Raw genomic sequence first — 19,686 nt, 5'->3', positions numbered from 1 at the left:
GCTGGCTGGGGATCGTCTTAGGGAGGGGTTTCCTGAGACAAGGCCCCCATGAGAGGGATTCAAAATAACAACTGATAACTGACAATACATCCCAACTGATGGAACTCACAGTTCACTTGCCCTGGAATCTATAATTACACTCAACAGAAAAGTGGCTGTACTCTATTGGTATTCATAGCGTTCCATTTCATTCATACGAACTTGTTGGCCCATTCGGTTGACGGTTAGCAACCATCTTCTTACGGGAAGAAAGCCTGTGCTTATTGGGAGACCGGGGAATGTAAGTGCTTAAAGTGTTTTTTCTCCAACGACAGGTTGGGAGAGGTAAAGAGTATAGAGGAATAGGTAGGTAGGGATTAAGTGGGCTTCTGACTGCCTTTGGGTTCTTCTCCCTCAAAACACAGTGAACTCCTCTGAGGACCGTGTTGCAGCTCTGCACGATTAGCATGAAAGCAATGTTCATTTACACAATCAAAGCCGAGGCCATGTTAAACCCACAGAACAAGGACACTGAAGTAGAGGAGAATTACAGATAAGATTCGAGATGAGACGCTTTTGCTATTACTGTACTGGCATACTGATTGCTAGCCCATTTGTGGTCCGGAACAGCAGGAACCGACATGGCAGTTACTCAAGAACAGATTGGTGGATGAAATGTTGGTGGCACGTCAGGGCCATTCCTGCACAAACAGACACAATTTTCCTGCCAGCTGATTAAATACTAATGTATATGGATTCAGTCCCAGGAACTTGATCACTTTATTTGCTTTGAAGTATTGTGTTCCCCTAATTATAATAATATATATGACATAAGCTTTTAATCTCTAAAGCTCTATTTTTCCTCACAAATCTCACCAATAGATGCTCTTGGGCTGGCGTAAAGTTATTTTATCTTGAGTGACATCGCTGCCTAACACTATGCCAACAATTGAACAAAGGACCTACTCAGCTAGTTACCTTTGTCTCCCACTGTTCCTGCAGAGCTGACAGCTCTGAGCACAAGGTGGTGCAGTGTGAAGATAAAAGGAGAGACGAGGAGGACTTCAAGCTCTCCAGATCACTGATAATGCACCGCACCAACAAAAAAACACCCCCCAGTTGACGTCGGCCGGCAGGCAGGCTTAGTTAGGATTGGGCTTCATCCTCCCAAAGCCAGCATTAGAAACGCTAAGACCTTGATTTCCTGATAAGCCCCGGTCCACGTACTGGAACTTTGGAACAAAGCTGGTGAAGACACAAAACTGCCAGCAACACACACACACACACACGCACACACGCACACGCACACACACACAAAGGCACACTTGTGGAGCCTTCCCTGCTTCCTCTAATCAACTGTATTGCTCCATAGCATGTAATGACATGATAATCGTACAACCACGGACCCTTCATGTGACCAGGGTGGAAACTGGAGGGTTGAAAAGCGCAATCACTCGCAGACGAGCCAGACAAGAGCCACACATCAGTGTAACCTCTAAACTAGTGTAACACCCCAGAAAGCTGCAGGATGCACTGTACAGAATTCATGGCACTCTGCCACTTATTCAGATACATCCTGGTGGGATTTTACTATAGCACTGGATGTCCTTACCCAAGGGATACTTCAATAGACTGTAGTTTTCTTTGTAATCAGTTTACATTAATTTTTTCAACCTACTTTTGCTGCACGCAGGGAGAAGTCTGACGCCTCAGTCAAGTTTCTTTTCAGTTGACAGTGTGTGTGTGTGGGTTCAGTTTATCTATGTGTAGGAAAACTCTTTCCAGACTTAAAATAGGTCAAAATCTATCTTAAGGAGTCAAAGCATTGTCAAACAATATGATAAGCAATCAATCATTGGAAGGTTTCATTCTTTTGGGGAATTTTATTGTAATACTACAGTGTAGATCAATAATGGTAAGATGTTTTTTCTGTGTGAGTCTGGTCTAAAGAATACTTGATCTAGCACCAACATATTTGTGTGAACCTTACTTTGTGCATGGGGGCAGTCAATTCAGTCAATAACAGGGGCTTTTTTTCATGGTTTTGGACTAGAGCCTTTAGTTCTACTGATGGATTAATACTAAAGCATCAAATGTCATTCAAGACCCTTCTGGGCTCCAAATATTGTGGCAACAATTTGGGGAAGGCACTTTCTTGTTTTGGCTTGATAATGCCAAATGTAAAAAGCGAGCGCCAAACAGAAATGTTTTATGGAGTTTGAAAAGCCTTCCCAGAAAAGTGAAGAAGCAAAGTTGCAACCATATTAATGAATGTATTCCTACAGAGCGGTGTCCACATGCTATTGGTCATACAGTGGAGGTGAAATGTCTCTAGGTCTCGCAATAAACGTCAGTATCTTTGATCAATTGAACTAGCCATGAACTAAGAGCTTCATTATTGTTTGTTCCTACACAGATGAAAGCTTGACATCACTCGTTCCTGTAGATAGTTAACAGAACTTTGCCCATCCCAACAGTGCTAATTGATCATTTAAATGAACTGGAATTCATCAAGGACAAAAGCAAATGTCTATTATAAAATGTTACGATAATAATCAGAGAGTAATGATCATATCTTGTTTAATGCATTGCACTAAATTGATTGATTACAAGCATCAAAATGATTAGTTTGGTGCCATGCACATAGGTTACCGAATTGCAGTACAACCCAGAGCAAAGTTGGTTTTAAGTGTACAGCACAGTACGTGAACTCATTTTACTCTGTGTTGCCTCATGTCATTTTTAATGTGTTTTTAAAAGAATCTTTGAAAAACTATCTAGCCTATGTCCCTTAAGAATTCATCGCAAAGCTTATCAAATCATCCCTAACCCATCCAACAGAATGTTCCCTTAATCATCTACTTGTAGTATGTCTGCCATCTAATTAGTTATTAAGTTCTGAGTTATTAAGTCTGCAGCCAGGCATAACATTTACATTGCTTAGTGTCCCTTGGTAAATGCAGCTGACAACATTAGACATTTTGCGTTATTAGTATATCACATTCTAAACAAACAATTAGTTATCCTCATTTATTCAGCTCAATGGGACACTGCAGGGTTTGGCAGCAGCAGCCTTTGGGAGCCATTTTACATGAGTTTCAGCATTCCCCCACCACATAAATCAAACCAAAGCTGACTCACACATAAACAGGATGTCTGGAGACCGTTTTACGATTAAGGGTGTAGAAATTTTCCGGAAAGGATGTTGGAATCAGCGCTTTTGGTCTTGGGAGACTTGTAAGGTGGGCAGGAGCTGCCATAGCTGGAGGAGACGCAATCTCACAGCCATGAACATTGGAGCCAATTACAGGGAGAGGAGGAGCACGTCTCAGGACCACCCACAACTCTTGATTGGCTACAGTAATGACCTGAAATCACAAGCCATTTGTGTCTTCGAATGATAAACACCACATGAGTTTCAAGACATAGATTTCAGCTTGTAATATTGTTTGATTTCAGTTGGTGGCAGGAGGACAGGTCAAATGTTAATAATTACAATCGATTATGATGAACAAAAATCACCTGGAAGTTGAAGTGAACCATTCGAATGCCTGTGAATTTTTGACGTAGTTTTGAATCCCTGAAAGTTGTCTCTTTAATTACCTGGGAATTCAGCACAGCAGTTCAGTGAGCTAGAAAGTGTTGTCTGAAGTGCGTAAGTGGGTCAAAACGAATCCAGCCTGTTTAGGGCTCACAACATTGCTTTTGGACCGAGAGAGGCTACTGAGCTTCACAACTCCTGCACGTTTTGATTTTTAACTACAGCTGACTCGATTCAGGTTTAACAGTGACTGAGAAAGCCTGTATGTGTTCTCCACATTCTGGTCTCAGTCACAGGCCTGCAGGAAATGAGCCGGCTGAGGTAGAACTTCTAACTGTTGCGTTAGCTGTCTTCTGTGCACCACCTTATTCGAAAGCACAAAATACCCCCTTTCTCAGTCCCAAATGACAACATAATGCACATATCTTACACAGTTAAGCCTACTCCTTATTTAACAAGTTACACTGTTGCTACAAAGGCTTGCCATAAATAATTGCTGGCCCCCATTCTAATTCCAGCCTTGCTGGCAAGCCTTGTCTTGAGTAATTCCCAAGTCAAATTTCATACTATAAGACTTGCGATATGCGATAAAAAGGGAGGAAATTGGAGCGCATCCTTTGAAAGTGAAACGTCTCTTAGCTCCCCAGAGGTTGACGTGTCTGTGGTGTAAGCATGCACAGTTTGCAGATGATGATGATGAAAGAGCCGTTCAAGTCTGGCTGGAGATGAAAGACACGTCTTTGCTCTTCTCCAGGCTCATTATTCTCAATTCAGGTGTCTTCCACCAAGTCCTCACCACCCTCCCCGTCTCCTTCCCCCCTCCTCTGTCCACCTCCCTCTTCTCTGTCGCTTCTCTCTCCCCGGCTAAATGAAGTCATCTCCATTTAGAGAGGTCCACTAATTGGATCACAGTGACGCTCAAATGACTTTGATGGGAAAATTGAGACAAATGTACTGGATTTTTCAGAACTTGTAAAAGAAAGACAACGTTGTTTTCATCCCGGGCTAATTTACGTTCTCATGACAACATTCATTATCAACAGAAGGTGTAATGCATGCATTTTTTTTTTACACATTAACTTTAATTACGTAGTCGACTGAAACAGGGCTACATCTGCTCTCACGATGATGACTCAGTTTCACTAAAATAGGATTTCAAGTGTTTACTGTACTAGTTCAGTAGGAGTGTAAAATAGTTTGTCTGCATGCTTTGCTGTGAGCAAATTGTTTTGCCAGTTTTTATAGGCAAAGTTCATGCCATTTTTTACTTCCGAATAAAAAAGCATTATGTTTAAGTGGACAGATGGACGAGCAAAGATTAAATAAAAATGCCAGATACCGATGGGAATCATAATCAGCCCGTGTCAACGTGTTTCGTTTGAGGGGGTGTTTGAGGGGGTAGTCATAAAGTCACAGTGACAGACAACTGGGTTGATATCTGGATCTCCCCTGTCCTCTATCTGTCACTGGCTATCCCTCTCATGGCCCCTGTCACATCATGGGACATCTGGCTCCTCCACACGGAGATGACTGGGGAAGAGAGAACAAGGAGGATTTGGCTGCACAGGAGAGGATGAAAGTGGATGTGAGGATGGGGGTAGGGGTGGGGTGGAGAGGGGAGGAGAGGGGAGAAACCCAACAACTGCAGACTCTATTTCATGGACTATAAAGCATCAAAGACATGCAGAGTGACACTCACAAGCCAAGCACAAGACGCAGTGGCCATTACACCTTCTACTAATCCTGAATATAATCACAATTCTCCTCAGTCATTCCCCTAAGTCGACTTCAACTTGCAGATACTGTCATGTTGGAGTCAACATTATTTTTTGCGAAACAATACATGGCGGTGACATGGAGGGACCAGACAAATCTTGGGTGGTACTGACCATGATATTACGTCCAGACTCAGATGCAGTCTGTGTTCAGGACACCAGCAGTGTTCTGCTGGCTCCATGTCACAGAGAGAGAAGTGTTCTCCCGCAGGGACATGAAGTCAGCCTGGCAGTGCCTCCGTCCCCTGCCCTTGTTTGTCCTCGATGACCCGTCATCGTCACATCACGATGCCCCAGCGAGTCGCAGGTACATGCATTTACATCAGTGATTTCACCACCACCATAAACCTTCCCGGAGTTATCATCTCTCTCTGCCCTCAAAGACACATTTCATGACTGACATTTTAAGCAGCTCTGCAAGTAATTGGTTCCCATTTGTGCTTGTGGTCCAGGAGCAGTGTTTCCATATGCTAATGCTGCAACTAACAGCAAGTGAATTACTTCTGCTGGATGAACTCTATGCTTTATTATAGCTGAGGCATATGCTTAAGGTCTGCGGGCAACGATAAAAGAGTTGACGATGTCCCAAATCTTAGCCTCAAAACTTTGGGTATCATGTGTGGGGTGAGAAAAAACTGCAAATCCTTGTGTCAAATACGCAAGTGATTAATTCTGTAATTCTGTGCCACCATAGGATATACAGTATTAGGCCCATTTGTTAGTCCTAAAACAGTTTAGGCTCTTCAGAAGACATCATCTCTAGTATACTGTGTCTAACACTGCCACATAGGGAGGAACATTAATCCTAGTAAACATTGTGAAAAGACCAAAGGCTTGCCTTTCCAGCAGACAGCAAATGTGCTTAAATTACTGGTCGCGTATGAGCAGAATATCTCATTGAAGGTTATGGGTTCCTGGCAACCATTACTCGTGAATGACTAGCATGTGGCCAATGGATGTGCACTTATTTACGACCTGAAATGTAATCGATGTTAAAGCCAAGTGTGTGGAAGCGTGAATTCCTTTACTCTTTTAATACATTTGCACACAGTATGTTTGTAATTACTGCCTTACCAAAGCTGGAATCAAAACAGTAATTAGGAGATGGATTTTTACACCAGACTGGCTACTCAATTAGGCATGACTGAACATAGAACATGTGGCATGTTATGGTGCTCACAGCGTTGCTTAGATACTGCTTGCCATTGCATTGTCAATAGTGTTTATCATACAGACATTAAACATTTGGGAAAATTGAATTTATTGACAAATGCATTATATAAGGATTATCATAATAATAAAATGTTGATTTTGAGGACAATGTTGGCTTGCACAATGGTAAGTCTAATGCTTGCTGCTGAATGTCATACAAAATAATACAAATTCAAATTTCTTTTCCCAAGGAAGGATGTAAAAAAAAACTACTTTTCTATAGACTTTCTATTCACTGCTGTCACATTTAATGTATCCCTCAGCAAATTCGAAATCTTTCTTCAGACGTTAGAAAACTGAGCATAAAACACCTTCAAGTGCTCTTATCTCCATTTTGAAGATTACTCATGTTATGTAATTGCCAGGAAAGGTGTCTTGCATCAAAATACATGACTCAGAGCTTCTTTCCTCCTATACTTGGAAGTCCAGCTCCAAATGCAGGTTCCAGCCAGTCTACTTCTTCTTCTCTGCTCTGCCCTACTCATATTTACTCTACTCTTCTCTACTCTATTCTCCTCTACCCTACTCTACTCTACTCTACTCTACTCAACACTACTCTCTACCACAGAGGTATGCTGCCTATCATATTTATACTATTATTGCAATTTAGCAAAACATTTTCATTTTTCTTAATTTCTAAATTACAAATGAGTCTCTGTGATGTAGATTTTGCCATTGCTAAATTCCCTGTGTAACTTATAGGGGTCTAAAAGTGGTCAATGAGAGCACAGTTTCTGTTTACTCGCACAAGTGATTCATCTGTGAACAGTTAAAAGGAATAGTGGCCTAAGTTTTAGAAATGTGCTTCGCTTTTCACCTCTCAGTGCATCAGGATTGCAATCATGGGTAATGGATGTGCCAAGATAATGTAATTCTGGCAGATTTATGACAATCAAACAGAAGACTGGCTTGGAGATTGAGCCATTTGGCAGACTGGGGGGATGGAGAGGCATTACTATTGCCTCCGCTGTAGCCCGTATTTCCACCTCTCATTTCAAGAGGGAATACTTGTCCCCTCAGACAGGTGCTCTTATAGCCATCATCTATCGTCATTAGGCTTCAATCACAGCCCTATCTTCTCAATCGAGAATAGGGCTCTTCAGATCAAAGGCTCTTGGCCAAGATTTATTTAAGTTTTTTTTATGTATTAAGATTTGATTCGATTTCAAATGTTAGTCATCTCTGGTGCTCAAATTGAGTCTGTATTTCAGGTTGAGCTACATTTCCAGAAGACAATTATGGTTTCTGTAGAAGTCCAGTGCAATAATGTAATGAACATAATTCTAATGAGCCATATGCTGAGAATATTACTGATATATTTGAAAAACTGGGATAATAGGGAAGTTGTACCAAGTCTCTCTAGACATGTGGGCTCTAAAGTAACTACTGTATTCTACAGATGCTACCCAACAGCTGTCCAATCTCAACCCCCTAACTGTCATTTCCATCTAAATGTATGTGATTCTTTCAGTGGTGATGCTACAGTACATGTTTGTGCAGGCAGATACCTTGCCATATACAAGGAGCTAATTTCTACAATACTCCACACATCTTTACAGGTTACGCTTACTAAGAAATATTTTAAACCCAAAGCCAAATACAACTGTTGTGCAGTGAATATTGACTTTGTTTTATCCAAACAGGTATTTTTGACAGAGACTTGACAAATTCAGTTTTGCCCTCAAACATGATGACAGATTTTTTCTCCCCATGGTATATTGCCCACACACATATTATTAAAAACAGAGTTCTGTTAGAATTGAATTATAATTTACATGTGTACCTTTGAAACCAGGAAGCAGGTGTTTTGGGGAATTGTTGTTGCTGATGACATTATGAGCGTACAGCATGTATTCTGATCGTGGTGTGTAGTAACATTCATTCTACTTCTTTCACATGTTTTGCAGATGTCGTGCTTTGCGGTCTCAAAATGAAACTATGCTGACACCTACTGGTGAAGGATTTGCAGTGCATCATTTAGGCTGGTAAAGTGAACATGTTACAGCAAATGAGATGAAATTTCTAGTAAAAACAGTGAATCAACTGATGTGCAATGCATTTTGTATCAAACAGTTTGAAAGACAGTCACAGCTTGTCTCATTATATGTACAATGTCCGTGTCTTGTCTAAACAGGTTTTGTCTTACTCAAAGCAAGTAGCTTTGATCAAATGTTGTCAAAATGCAAATACATTCCAATCAGAGGCCTGAAGCAGCTTGATATCACCAATCAATCACAACCAGGAAGTCATGTCAGGGGATGTAATGCCCAATGACTTACAAACTAAAGAGGATAGTTTAGGTCACATTGCACGTCCCTGGAGACTGACAAGGGAAACAAGCCAGTAATTTTCCACTGATGCTACCAAGCTGAAGGTGGCAAATAATGAGATAAAGCCATTCTAATGAAAAGAGTTGTGTGCTGTCCAAGGTGACATGGCAACCAGGGAATCCCCCTGCCTTATCCAGCAGACACAGGCAATGTGTCGATGGGATGCCTTTTGTCCAGGGTCCTGATAACCCCCTCCCGCCGCTGTCTCTCACTGACAGACCCATCTGGCATGGGGAGGAAACTCCTGTTTCTCAACATTTACAAATGGCCATCTTTATACACTATACTTCTCATTATCTTTCCACAGGAAATATACCTAGTGATTTTCCTTTTTCGCTGATTGAGAATTTTGTGGTATCCCCTGATACTACAGGGGAACTGGAGTTAGAAGGCATGACACTGGTGTCCTCTTTACACAGGGAGAAGATGTGTGTGGTCGTGTTCCATAATTCCTCCTCTCAAATGTCAAATGTTTTATGGTGTTTTATGAACTGGTCCCGTAGGACACTGTCTTTAAGGCTGCTAATGCATGTTGAAAAATGTGTATTCTAATGTCTGTTAAGTACTGTATAAAATACTGATTGTAGTTATCCCACTGCATGTCTCTGATAATGCTGCGGTGTCAATCTGCCAAATCAGTCTGTTAACATAAACCAGAGAGTTTTGCAAATAATCTTTGGTTAGCATTGCGTTGAACCAGATACCTGGTTCTAAACAGAAAAGACATGCCCTGTATTTTGAGGGGTCCAACAGCTATTTGCTGTCCTAAAAGGAATAGGCTGCAACGTTGTATAACTAGAGTTAGTTGAAAGTGAGTCCAGTCTGACAGTAATGTGAGCATCGGGTAACCCATAAGGGGCTCTTAAGAATGAAGTGCTGTCTGAGAAACCTGATAACCTTATGTGCCATTGTGTGATTAGTCACTGCGGATGGGTGTGGAGACTGCTGAACCTTTCTGCCTTTCACAATGGAGATATTGCAGTTGTGGCTGGCCATGTATTACAATTGTGTTCAATTACTATGAGGTATTCTAATTGATCTAGGAGCACTGTGAGCACTCCCACACATTGGCAACAAGCACAGAAGTGATGAGACAACCCAGCAAGGTTCACAGCTGAGTCATCATCCCTTCAAGCAGTCTGACTTGGAGTCTATGCAAAGGTTGGTACCACAGCTCTAACAGAGTGTAGGTTGTTGAAATTACTGGTCACGGGAAGAGGAAGTGAGGTCACTAACTCCTTAGGGTGAATGGTTGACGGTCACTGAGCTTTTTCTTCAATGACACAGCTCCGTCCACTCAGCAGGGTACGGAAAGGTCATGAGAAACATGAGAAACCTCCAACCATCCAAATTCAATATGTTCTAGGATGATTTGATGTTTGGGTGGACCTAATAATGACCTCTGTAGTATCTTCTTAATGTTGTGGCCTTAGCATAATCCAAGATCTTCATAACAATGGGTCCGTAACTCCACCCTTGACACAGTTTCTTGGGGATATTAACCAATCTGTGTGTAAAAGAGCTCCCAAAGACTCGACAACTTGCTCAACCTTTGGATGGAATCCGTTAGCGAGGAGGTCAAGTGACATGTCAGGCACAGCTGCGTAGACGTGCGTTTGCAACCTGACACAAGGAAAGAGGGGAGAGTCTCTGGGTGCACTCGGTGACCGTTATGACATCGTAAAGTTGTTTACCAGCACTCTCCACCCTATCCGTGGTCTCGCTCGCCCTAGTTACTTACAAGACAGCCACCTAATAGAATGTGAAAGGGTGCATTTACAGAATATTGAAGTTGATCATTTCCCATGAAAGAGATTCTCCTCTCTGACAACGAATGTTTGGCAATGTACCCAATTAGGCCAATATACAAGCATCCTGCTGTGATGCATCCTGCTGTGAAGCATCCTGCTGTGATGCTTCTGACCTTGCCACCACCTTCTGTGGTGGTGGCAAGGTCTGACCCCCCCCCAAGTGAATACTCAGTGACCCCCCCCCTCCCCAAGTGAATACTCAGTGACCCCCCCCCCAGAGCATCCTTTGAAAAGTAGGACCAATTGTACATTGGCTCAGTGTTTGCGCATTAAGTGCCGTTAATTCAGCCGTTATGCCACAGCCATTCTGAGAAAAATGTTTCCCACTGAGAAACATTTACCTCATGACTACCTTGACTAATCTTCCATGGCCTGGCCAAGGAAGCTGTTTGAGACCACATGGAGAGTGTGTCATTAAGACAAAGGGTGGCTTCTTTGAAATAATATAAAATATTACATATATTTTCATATATTGAGATTTGTCTCTGTGGACAGATCAATGTTTTCACAACTTTGTACTTTGAAACTGTCTTTATGTGTTCTTACCATTGTTGCTAATGTTATTATCTAATGACAAGAAGACAACTGTTACACCTCATGTTATTAACTTGTGACAAAGAGAATAATAGGCGAAAAACAGTAAAACATCTGTGAGTGTCTAATGTACGGTGGCTTTTGGTATGCAGCTGTTTCTGAAATGACAGGTTTAGAAATGTTCCAGTGAGAGCAACTGAGAGTGTATAAAAAGACTTCTGTAGCCTTTTTTACTTTGCTCATATCTCCAAGCATTGAAGACTACTAGACAAATTGTATTTGCTATCCCCTGGAGCCCTAGTTCTCCAAGGAAGGTTCTATACCATTTTAAGCTGGAGCCAGTTGTACTGTTAGAGGGGCCAGTTACATTAAATATTATTGTTGTCATATAATTTATACACTGCATTGCACGCATTAACAGTCAAAAGACCATGTTTATAATTATACAGACCACAAGAGGGTCCAAGTTTTTTGTCACAGGGAAGCTGCCCCCCCCGCCCCCCCACCTCTCAGAACCGCCCCTGTACCGTTCACCTCAAGTATAAATTAATAGAAATAGCATGCTCTGGTAACATTTCCACAACATTATATTTATATTTAAAAATGTACAAAAACCCTAGAATATTCAGGTATGTCGGAACTTGACACAACTGGAACAATACTGTGCCCTGATGCATCCTAAAATAATTGTTTTGTCGAGATGTGAAGTATTAAATCTAGTCCACTGATTACAAATCAGGATGTTCTCACTGAGAACGGAGTCGTTTCATAATAGGTGAAAAACAAAATTTTGCAACAGCCCATCTGCTTCAAGTACGAGGCCTGATAGCATCTGGTACACTACTGAGAACAACAGGTGTATTCAGGGACTGGATCCTCCATCTGACCACCTGACTGCACAGATTACACAGAACCACGTGCCTCAAAGCCTGGAGCCGGTTTGTATAACACAGTTAACATGGATTGTTCGTCCAGACCAAACTTTGCCTATTGGGCCAGTGAACAGTTGACATTGGATCCTCAGTAGATAGCATCTGCCCTGTAGTGGGTCGGCAGTGGGCTGGCTACTTCGTTATGATGCATGAGGCTGGCCCCTGTCCGTTTATTAGATCTCCCTTGAGATGACTAAACATCACCACCCCCCCCTTTCCCCCTCATCCGCCTGTCTATGACCATATGGCAGGACTATGGACTATGGCCAGACATATAGCCTGGTAATGTATATCTGGAAAGCGACAGCTATTCAGATTCACTCACTGGTCAAACCTTGAAGCCGAGGGGATTTATGTAATGGATTCGCAGTGTGTTATTTTATTGTCATCTCAATTAGAATTTTTTTTTTATTGATGCATCTATCACTGTTTACACAGATGGTCAGTTTCTTGGAAATTTTTCTTTGGCTGCCTTCCAGTTGGTGGCTAATGCTGCATGCTTAGATGAGTCGGATATTCCCATGGTTATTTCCGGAATTTGGGATTTGCCTCTTCTGCTTCCCAAAACCAAAGTTCCTTTTAAATGACAGACACACATTGAGACAGGAAAGGGGTAATAGTGGACTGTAGTGTCTGTAGTGTCAGAATGTCAGTCACAACAGAGTGACAAATAAGAGCCTTTGCCGTAAACAGTTCCCGAAAATATTACAACGTTTCCCAACAAGTTTGTTCATCCCATCAAAGGGTCATGGGTAAGGATGTCTCTACGCTCTGCCATCTTTGTCATTGTGACCACCGTTTTCTGCTGGTGGAGTGAGCTGAACGTTGTTTACGAGAGCTCTGATTGGATGTTTTTCTGCGTTGAGTTCAATCCCATGAGCAGCTGGAACACCAGGTCCTCTGTACAGCCTAAGATAGGACAGTCACGTGTGCTCTGGAACCACTGGCCGAGGAGCCAGACAGGGCTGGACACCAGTTTTTGTTTACTATCACATAAGCACCATTAGCATCTAATGTCATAAGAGTAATATGGGGGACCCACTATCTACTGTGGCTGCTCGGGGACTGGTTGAACCACGTGTGTTTTAATTCACCTTTATTGAAGCAGGGCATGCATCTGAGAGAGATCTATTTCGTAAGAAAGCATGGCAAACCACCCCACAGGCCCTTCTCTGTTTCCAGGGTAACTTGTGCGTAGTTCTCGTGCCCTCTGCCATGGGAAATCCCTGGATCTATCATGAATGCAGTAGCTGAGCTGGGTCACTCTCTCTCTGTGTTCATAGGATGAGTAATGATGCACCAGAGTTCAGGGTTTGCATTAGATCCTAATGCTCAGACCAAGGCTGAGTTGGCTTTCATTGACGGATGGTTATACAAATACTGTGTGGAACTTTCCCTCGATACTAGACGTGACACGTTTTCAAAATAACTTGATCTCTTTCATGAGGGATCTAATTATTTTTCACATCACAGCAGGAAGAGCCTTGATTCTTAATTTTTTTGTCGGCTATTCATGCACCCTGTTCAGACTTATTTGCTTATATAAATGACACACTTTTTTTCAGTGAAAGGCTGAATAGCAAGGCTATGACAGGTGTGTTTCTATTTAGGTGAAAATGTACCTGAATTACCAAAATGTACCTACTTTTTGTATTAAAGCTTTGCATTAATGCTATAATACAGACATTCAAAAAGGTTAGCATAGTTTTAAAAGAACTGAACAAAATCGGTCTTCTCACGCCTACGAAAGGACAAAAAAGTATTTTCTAAAACATTTCTAAAAAAGATTTCTAAAAAATCTTTAAAAATAATTTCCTTATTATTGGCTGTCATGAGGAAACTCACCTAGCTGCTAGGGAAAATACAAAAACTACTTAAGAGCTCTCTGAATTATCATACAGCACACAGAAATAGTCTCAAAATAATACAAGACATTGCCAAATATGCACTTACACACAAAATGGCATGTTTACTTTGACACATAGCTCTATTGTATCATTAACTTACGTATATAAGGTTTGAAGGTTCTGACTTTCAGGTTCTTGAAAAACATGTTTATGCTCTCCTGATAGTCTAAAACAAATGGACACCGTCTGGCGTGGGGCCTGAACATGTCCAAGTCACTGTGTCCCAAAAACACTGACCAGGGAGCACGGGGAGAAAATAATCCTCCTCCTTCTGCTTTGTGAACTTTCGCCTTCTGGATACGGAAGAACCTATCTTCTGACCAAAGTGCTTGAAACTGTTTCGAAGTGCTTCGAAGTCAAGGCCTCAATGTAGACTTGTAGACTGGTATATCATATAAGTATGATCACAATACAAACCTTTCTGTTGATGTTGATGTACACATTCCACTGTGAAGGGACATTCCATGGTAAATTGTACTCAGTGCAGAGGTGAAACACAGCCCCAACTGTCTCCACAGATCAAAAACAGTCTCCCTGTTTGTTTATGTTTGAGGTCACCCATCGACGCCCACACACTAACTGTGTAGGATAACGTGTTGCTGGGAAGAGGCCATTGTTTTGAATGGTCTGGGTAGGAAATGACTTTAGTCGTACAACCTTCCAACAAGCCCCCTTCCTCTTCCTGTTTGTCATGCTTCCATACTTCTGTCTAATTTTGGCAATTCAGGCTAAGTTTATAGGTGTCTGGCTCAGTCTAGCATTCCTAAAATAAACAGTCCTCTTTCAATAGACAATAGGTTTCTCTCCCCAGCATAAAATGAGCTATTAATAGACATTGGCCAAGTTCAAAATGACTTTTCCACTAATACAAGCAACAGAGCCAATGACAAAGTTTGCGTTTAAAAATAAAAAATGTCATCACATTTGTCATTTGATCAACATTCCACATGTCACAGATCGTTGGTCAGAGTTGCAGGAGGGACGTTGATGCAGGCACCATAAACAGACACAGGGGAATCTAACTGCTGAAAATAACTTCAGTGACACAAGAACACATCAATGACCAGTTTTTACAGTTCAATATTTGGTTGAACAATTTTTTTATCTGAGAACAATTTAATTACTGAATATGACATGCTTGTATTTAAATTATACTTTATATAGTATGTCAAGATATACTCGATAAATGTGCGTGATATGTGTGGTACAGTTTTTAATAAAGAGCCCTCATTTTATGAGCCAGTTTAGGTTTAGGTTTTACAATCCCAGATTGTATTGTGACTTATTATACAGGATTGCTTCAGGTGGAATTTGTATAACAGTATGAAAGAAATGTGAAGAGTTTACTGAAATTGTTACTACAGTTTGACAGTGAACATGAACATCCAATATGTAGTTATATGCACAATATGTGCGATCTTGTATCTGGTTGTTGTGCTGTAATCTTCTGTTTCTATGCCTCTAGTTAGTCACACAGAAGTGCAAGATGCACTCTCACTCTCTCATGTGAATGTATGCCATTATACACTACTAAACTACTAAGGACTTAACTCATGATTTTCATACCTCCTTTCCAGACAGTTTGTGAAGGTTATGACGTCCCCCTAAGTGTCTGTTGTCTCAATACCACTTTACTGGTATTGTGTTCATCCTCCCAAGGCCCTCACCCCATTGGATGAGAGATGTGATGTCACATGTGGGGTTATAAAAGGCACAGGGAGACCCTGCTGAACCGCACTTGCAGAGCACAGGCTCCACAGCTCACACACCCACACACTCTACAACCACTCTGCAGAGAATTACAGCTACCCGTGAACACCGAGAACAATCCGCTGGATAGCTCATCCTTCATCATGTGCAAAGGACTTGAATGCCTGTCTGTAACTTGTCTGGAGAGGTATGTGTCTATGCTGTACTCTCTGCTGCTGTGACGCTAAACCTGACCCGTTAGTGAAGATGAAGTGTAATCTGTGAACAGCTGCTGGACAAATGTGTGAATATTCCTTTGGCTTCTGTTTGCAGGGCAAAGGTGCTGAAATCTCTCTTTGGGAATTTACTTCATCGGCCGGATCTTAGTATAATGGGACACTCACATAAAAGTGAAAAAACGAGGTAAGTTGTTTCAACTATGCAAGCATTTTAGTCTGTTTAAAACATTGCTCATTGTAACCTAATTAAATAGAGATTACATGTACTGAATAACATCCATATTTCCATGTTTGGATGTACTCACTTTAATTTTCTTGACAGGGTGAACATGGACGAGCCTACAAAATGGAGGGAGTCCTTCGACAACCTACTGTCCAGTCAACGTAAGTACAGCACGATAGAACTGCCTCAGAACCTGCAAGCTGTTCCACTTTTGATGGAGGATCTTGGATGCTAACGTTCCGCTCCTTGTGTTTCAGATGGACAGTGTTCCTTCCGAGCATTCCTGGTGTCAGAGTTCAGTGAGGAGAACCTGGGCTTCTACCTGGCATGTGAGGAGTACAGGGACACCAAAGAGTCCAAGCTCTCAGTCAAGGCCAAGAAGATCTATGACAAGTTCATCTGCTGTGACGCACCCAGAGAGGTACGTAAGCATCAGTGGATGGATACAAAACTGTGTGTAGCATCGATGACAGAGACAAATGTCTCCTCAGCCACAGATAGAACGAAAGCTGATCTTTTGAGCTCATCTTTGTCTTCCATTTTTCTCTCCTTAGGTAAACCTAGACCATGAGACTAGATCAATCACCAAGACAAACCTGGAGCATCCCACCCCATCCTGTTTCGATCTGGCCCAGGAAAAGATCTACACCCTGATGGAAAAAGACTGCTACCCTCGCTACCTCAAGTCCCCCAGCTACCTGGAGCTCACCAGGCAGGTCAGGGCCGGCTAAAGGGGCCGCAGGTGAAGGTCTGCATCCACTCACAAGTCAATTGGATATAATGAGGAGTCAGTGGAAGACAGGAGACTCACTGGAGACTCACGCATGGTCCTGCTGCTAGTGTCCTAAGCAGAGAAGATAACGTGCTCTGGCTCACTGAGAAGTGTACACTGTGGCCCAACTGGAAGATGCATTTCCTACCTACAGTAAAGACATTGATTGAGACTGTGGGGGAATACCTTGCTCAGCAGGATCATGAGGTGTTGATATCTGAAGTCAAGGCTGTATTGTCAGGAGACATAATGAAGAGCTTGATTTTGAGAGAAAAGAGAAGCTCAATGATGAGAGAAAATGGTTTTGCACATTCAGTTAAATGAAAGCGGTTACAGCTTTGTCTTATCTATGTGTATTTATTTCTGTATTTATTTTGCCTGTAATTTATATTTTGTAGGAAAGTGTGATATTTATTTAAAATTATTTTTCTACCTGAAACATTGTGTATGACAATCCATTCATCCATTGAATAAAAAATGAAAAAGGACAAACGGTTTTGAATATTTTATTTCCCAATGAGAACGGTTCTACAGTGGATCATAGGCTACAAGGACATGTGCGAGGGTGGTTAAACTAACAGAGTTCCCCAGCAAGCTCAGCCTCTCTGAGGTAATTTCCCAGAACACGGCAGAGTGCAGAGGCCCGTCTCCATAGCAACTGCTGTCGCCCACTGTACAACTACGTAGGTCTGTTTACCTCCTCACGGTGACACAGCCCAAGAGAGCCGCTCGGAACCTCGGTAACTCACTAAAGCCCCCTCCTCCCCCTCCTCCCCCTCCTCCCCCTCCTCCCCCTCCCCCCCCCCCTACTCTTCCTCCCCCTTCTTCCCCTCCTCTTCCTCCTCCCCCTCCTCCCCCTCCTTCCCTTCCTCGTCCTTTCTCTCCTTCCCCTCCTCCTCCCTCTCCTCCCACGCAGCCACACTACGCGTGGTCGAAAGGAAAGACCCGGCTCATTAATTCAATGCTGACTGGAGAATGTAGGTTGCTGTCTGGGGGAGCCACATCATCCCTCATACACCTTGACCCGGATGTTAGGCAAGATCTCACATTCTGTTCAATACTGTATGTACCTGGGATGTTCTGAATAAAAGTCCACCACCGTGTCCGTTCAGAAAGTACAAGAGACCAGAACTGTTCTTTTCAAGCTGACATAATACCCTGTCAGTCATTTATAATAAAGTTATATTTCATTAGTAGTAGTTAAGTATTCAAGGAATGACTCTTCAGCTTTCAGAAAGAAGAAACTGCATCTTCTGCTTTCTTGCTGTACAACGGCTCTGCAAAAGCCAGCAAGTTTATCACAGGAAACAGCCTCGCTTGCCAAGCCATTCCCCATAGACTCTCCTCTGATTTCACTCACTGTTAGTACCTCCCCTTACAATGTCAAACTAACAACCATTCGTCAGAAACGTCGGCCAGTTTTTCCAGGGTAATAGTCACACAATAGAAATTCCTCCAGGCCCTAACTGTCTCCATAGGGATTGATACTGGTGAGGAAAACAATTAAATTTTTAGTGGAAGTAGTTCATCATGAATTTCTACTGCAGACTATTCTTTGAGGGGTTAAAATGGTCTCCATATGCAATTGGATTTTAACTGTGAAGTGAACTTACAGTCATAAGTTAAGAACCATTTTCCTAAAACAATAGGACGTATCTTGGACGTCGTTTTTACTGTGAACCCACCTTCCCCTTCAGATATCTAGAGTAGGTGTCTCTTTAGAAGAGGAGAGGAAGATGTCTGAGTCACTGGCTGGAGAAACAAGGTCTTTCCTGTCTGGACAGATTCATTGTTTCCCGCTTCTGCTGACTGCCCTGAATCATCTTTCCAGACACGTTTTTAAAGGAAATCATATGGTTGCTGAAAACTCTAATGCTTGATGTCAAACTATCATCTTATAATTTTTTTTTGGTAAAATCAAGCGGAATGTTGGCACACAGGTTTAAACTTACATTCTGCTTTCTGGCTTTTTTTTTATAACAGAGTTATATGGACTTCAGACTGATTAAAATGCTGTGTCTCTAATGGGCTGGTAATATTAGAAACAGTATCATTTAGATGCAAATAGGGCTCCTCGTAAAAGGGTACTTGTAGGGTGAATAAGACTAAGAGGCTTGAGAGGGCCTGCACGGGTAGAAATTAGTCATAGAGTTTATATTTGAAACACATGTGGCTCTACTGGTAAGAGGTACTTATGTTTTGGCCATCTCTTAAAAAATAAAAAATAAACCTTGAGAGTTAGTGGTGTATAAACAAACTGCAGTTGTCATGGTAACCAGGTTACCAGGGTAGCCATGTATGGAATTGATGACTTGAGTATGGGGGTGTGAGGAAGAAAGAAAGAAAGAAAGAAAGAAAGAAAGAAAGAAAGAAAGAAAGAAAGAAAGAAAGAAAGAAAGAAAGAAAGAAAGAAAGAAAGAAAGAAAGAAAGAAAAGAAATGTTGATCAAGTTTTAAAATTCTCTTTATATAAACCAGATAAAGAAGGCAACTCACATCCCTTTTTTCTCACACAATACCAGCAAGATGTAAAGAGGATATACAGTATACAGTATACAGTGTGTATTTCAACAAGACACAAAGCAACAAAATTGATTTTACTGGGAGTGGCTGATTTTAGTAATTACATTTATCTAGCCAACAGTATCTGTAAGAGCACATGTCTATCTAATATAATAGTTATTTATTGAAAAAAACTATCACTGTAATTGTTTGACTGATGTGTACTGTACAATTACAGGCA

The 19,686-nt window shown here is 41.8% G+C and overlaps 2 protein-coding genes across 2 annotated transcripts in view; both read left to right on the top strand.

Annotated features, from left to right (window-relative positions):
• zbtb41 (zinc finger and BTB domain containing 41) overlaps window positions 1–19,686 on the top strand; it is a 168,664-nt gene that overhangs the window by 97,360 nt on the left and 51,618 nt on the right. The gene's annotated exons all lie outside the window — the stretch shown is intronic.
• LOC136958979 (regulator of G-protein signaling 16-like) lies at window positions 15,762–17,413 on the top strand. Its single transcript, XM_067253147.1, has 5 exons — window positions 15,762–15,918; window positions 16,044–16,133; window positions 16,272–16,333; window positions 16,430–16,593; window positions 16,727–17,413. The coding sequence occupies exons 1-5, from the start codon at window positions 15,875–15,877 to the stop codon at window positions 16,901–16,903; spliced, it is 537 nt and encodes a 178-aa protein (XP_067109248.1). The 5' UTR covers window positions 15,762–15,874; the 3' UTR covers window positions 16,904–17,413.

This window comes from Osmerus mordax, chromosome 16 (assembly GCF_038355195.1).
Source record: "Osmerus mordax isolate fOsmMor3 chromosome 16, fOsmMor3.pri, whole genome shotgun sequence".
NCBI lineage: Eukaryota > Metazoa > Chordata > Actinopteri > Osmeriformes > Osmeridae > Osmerus > Osmerus mordax.
This window is presented reverse-complemented; position numbering and strand designations above follow the sequence as displayed.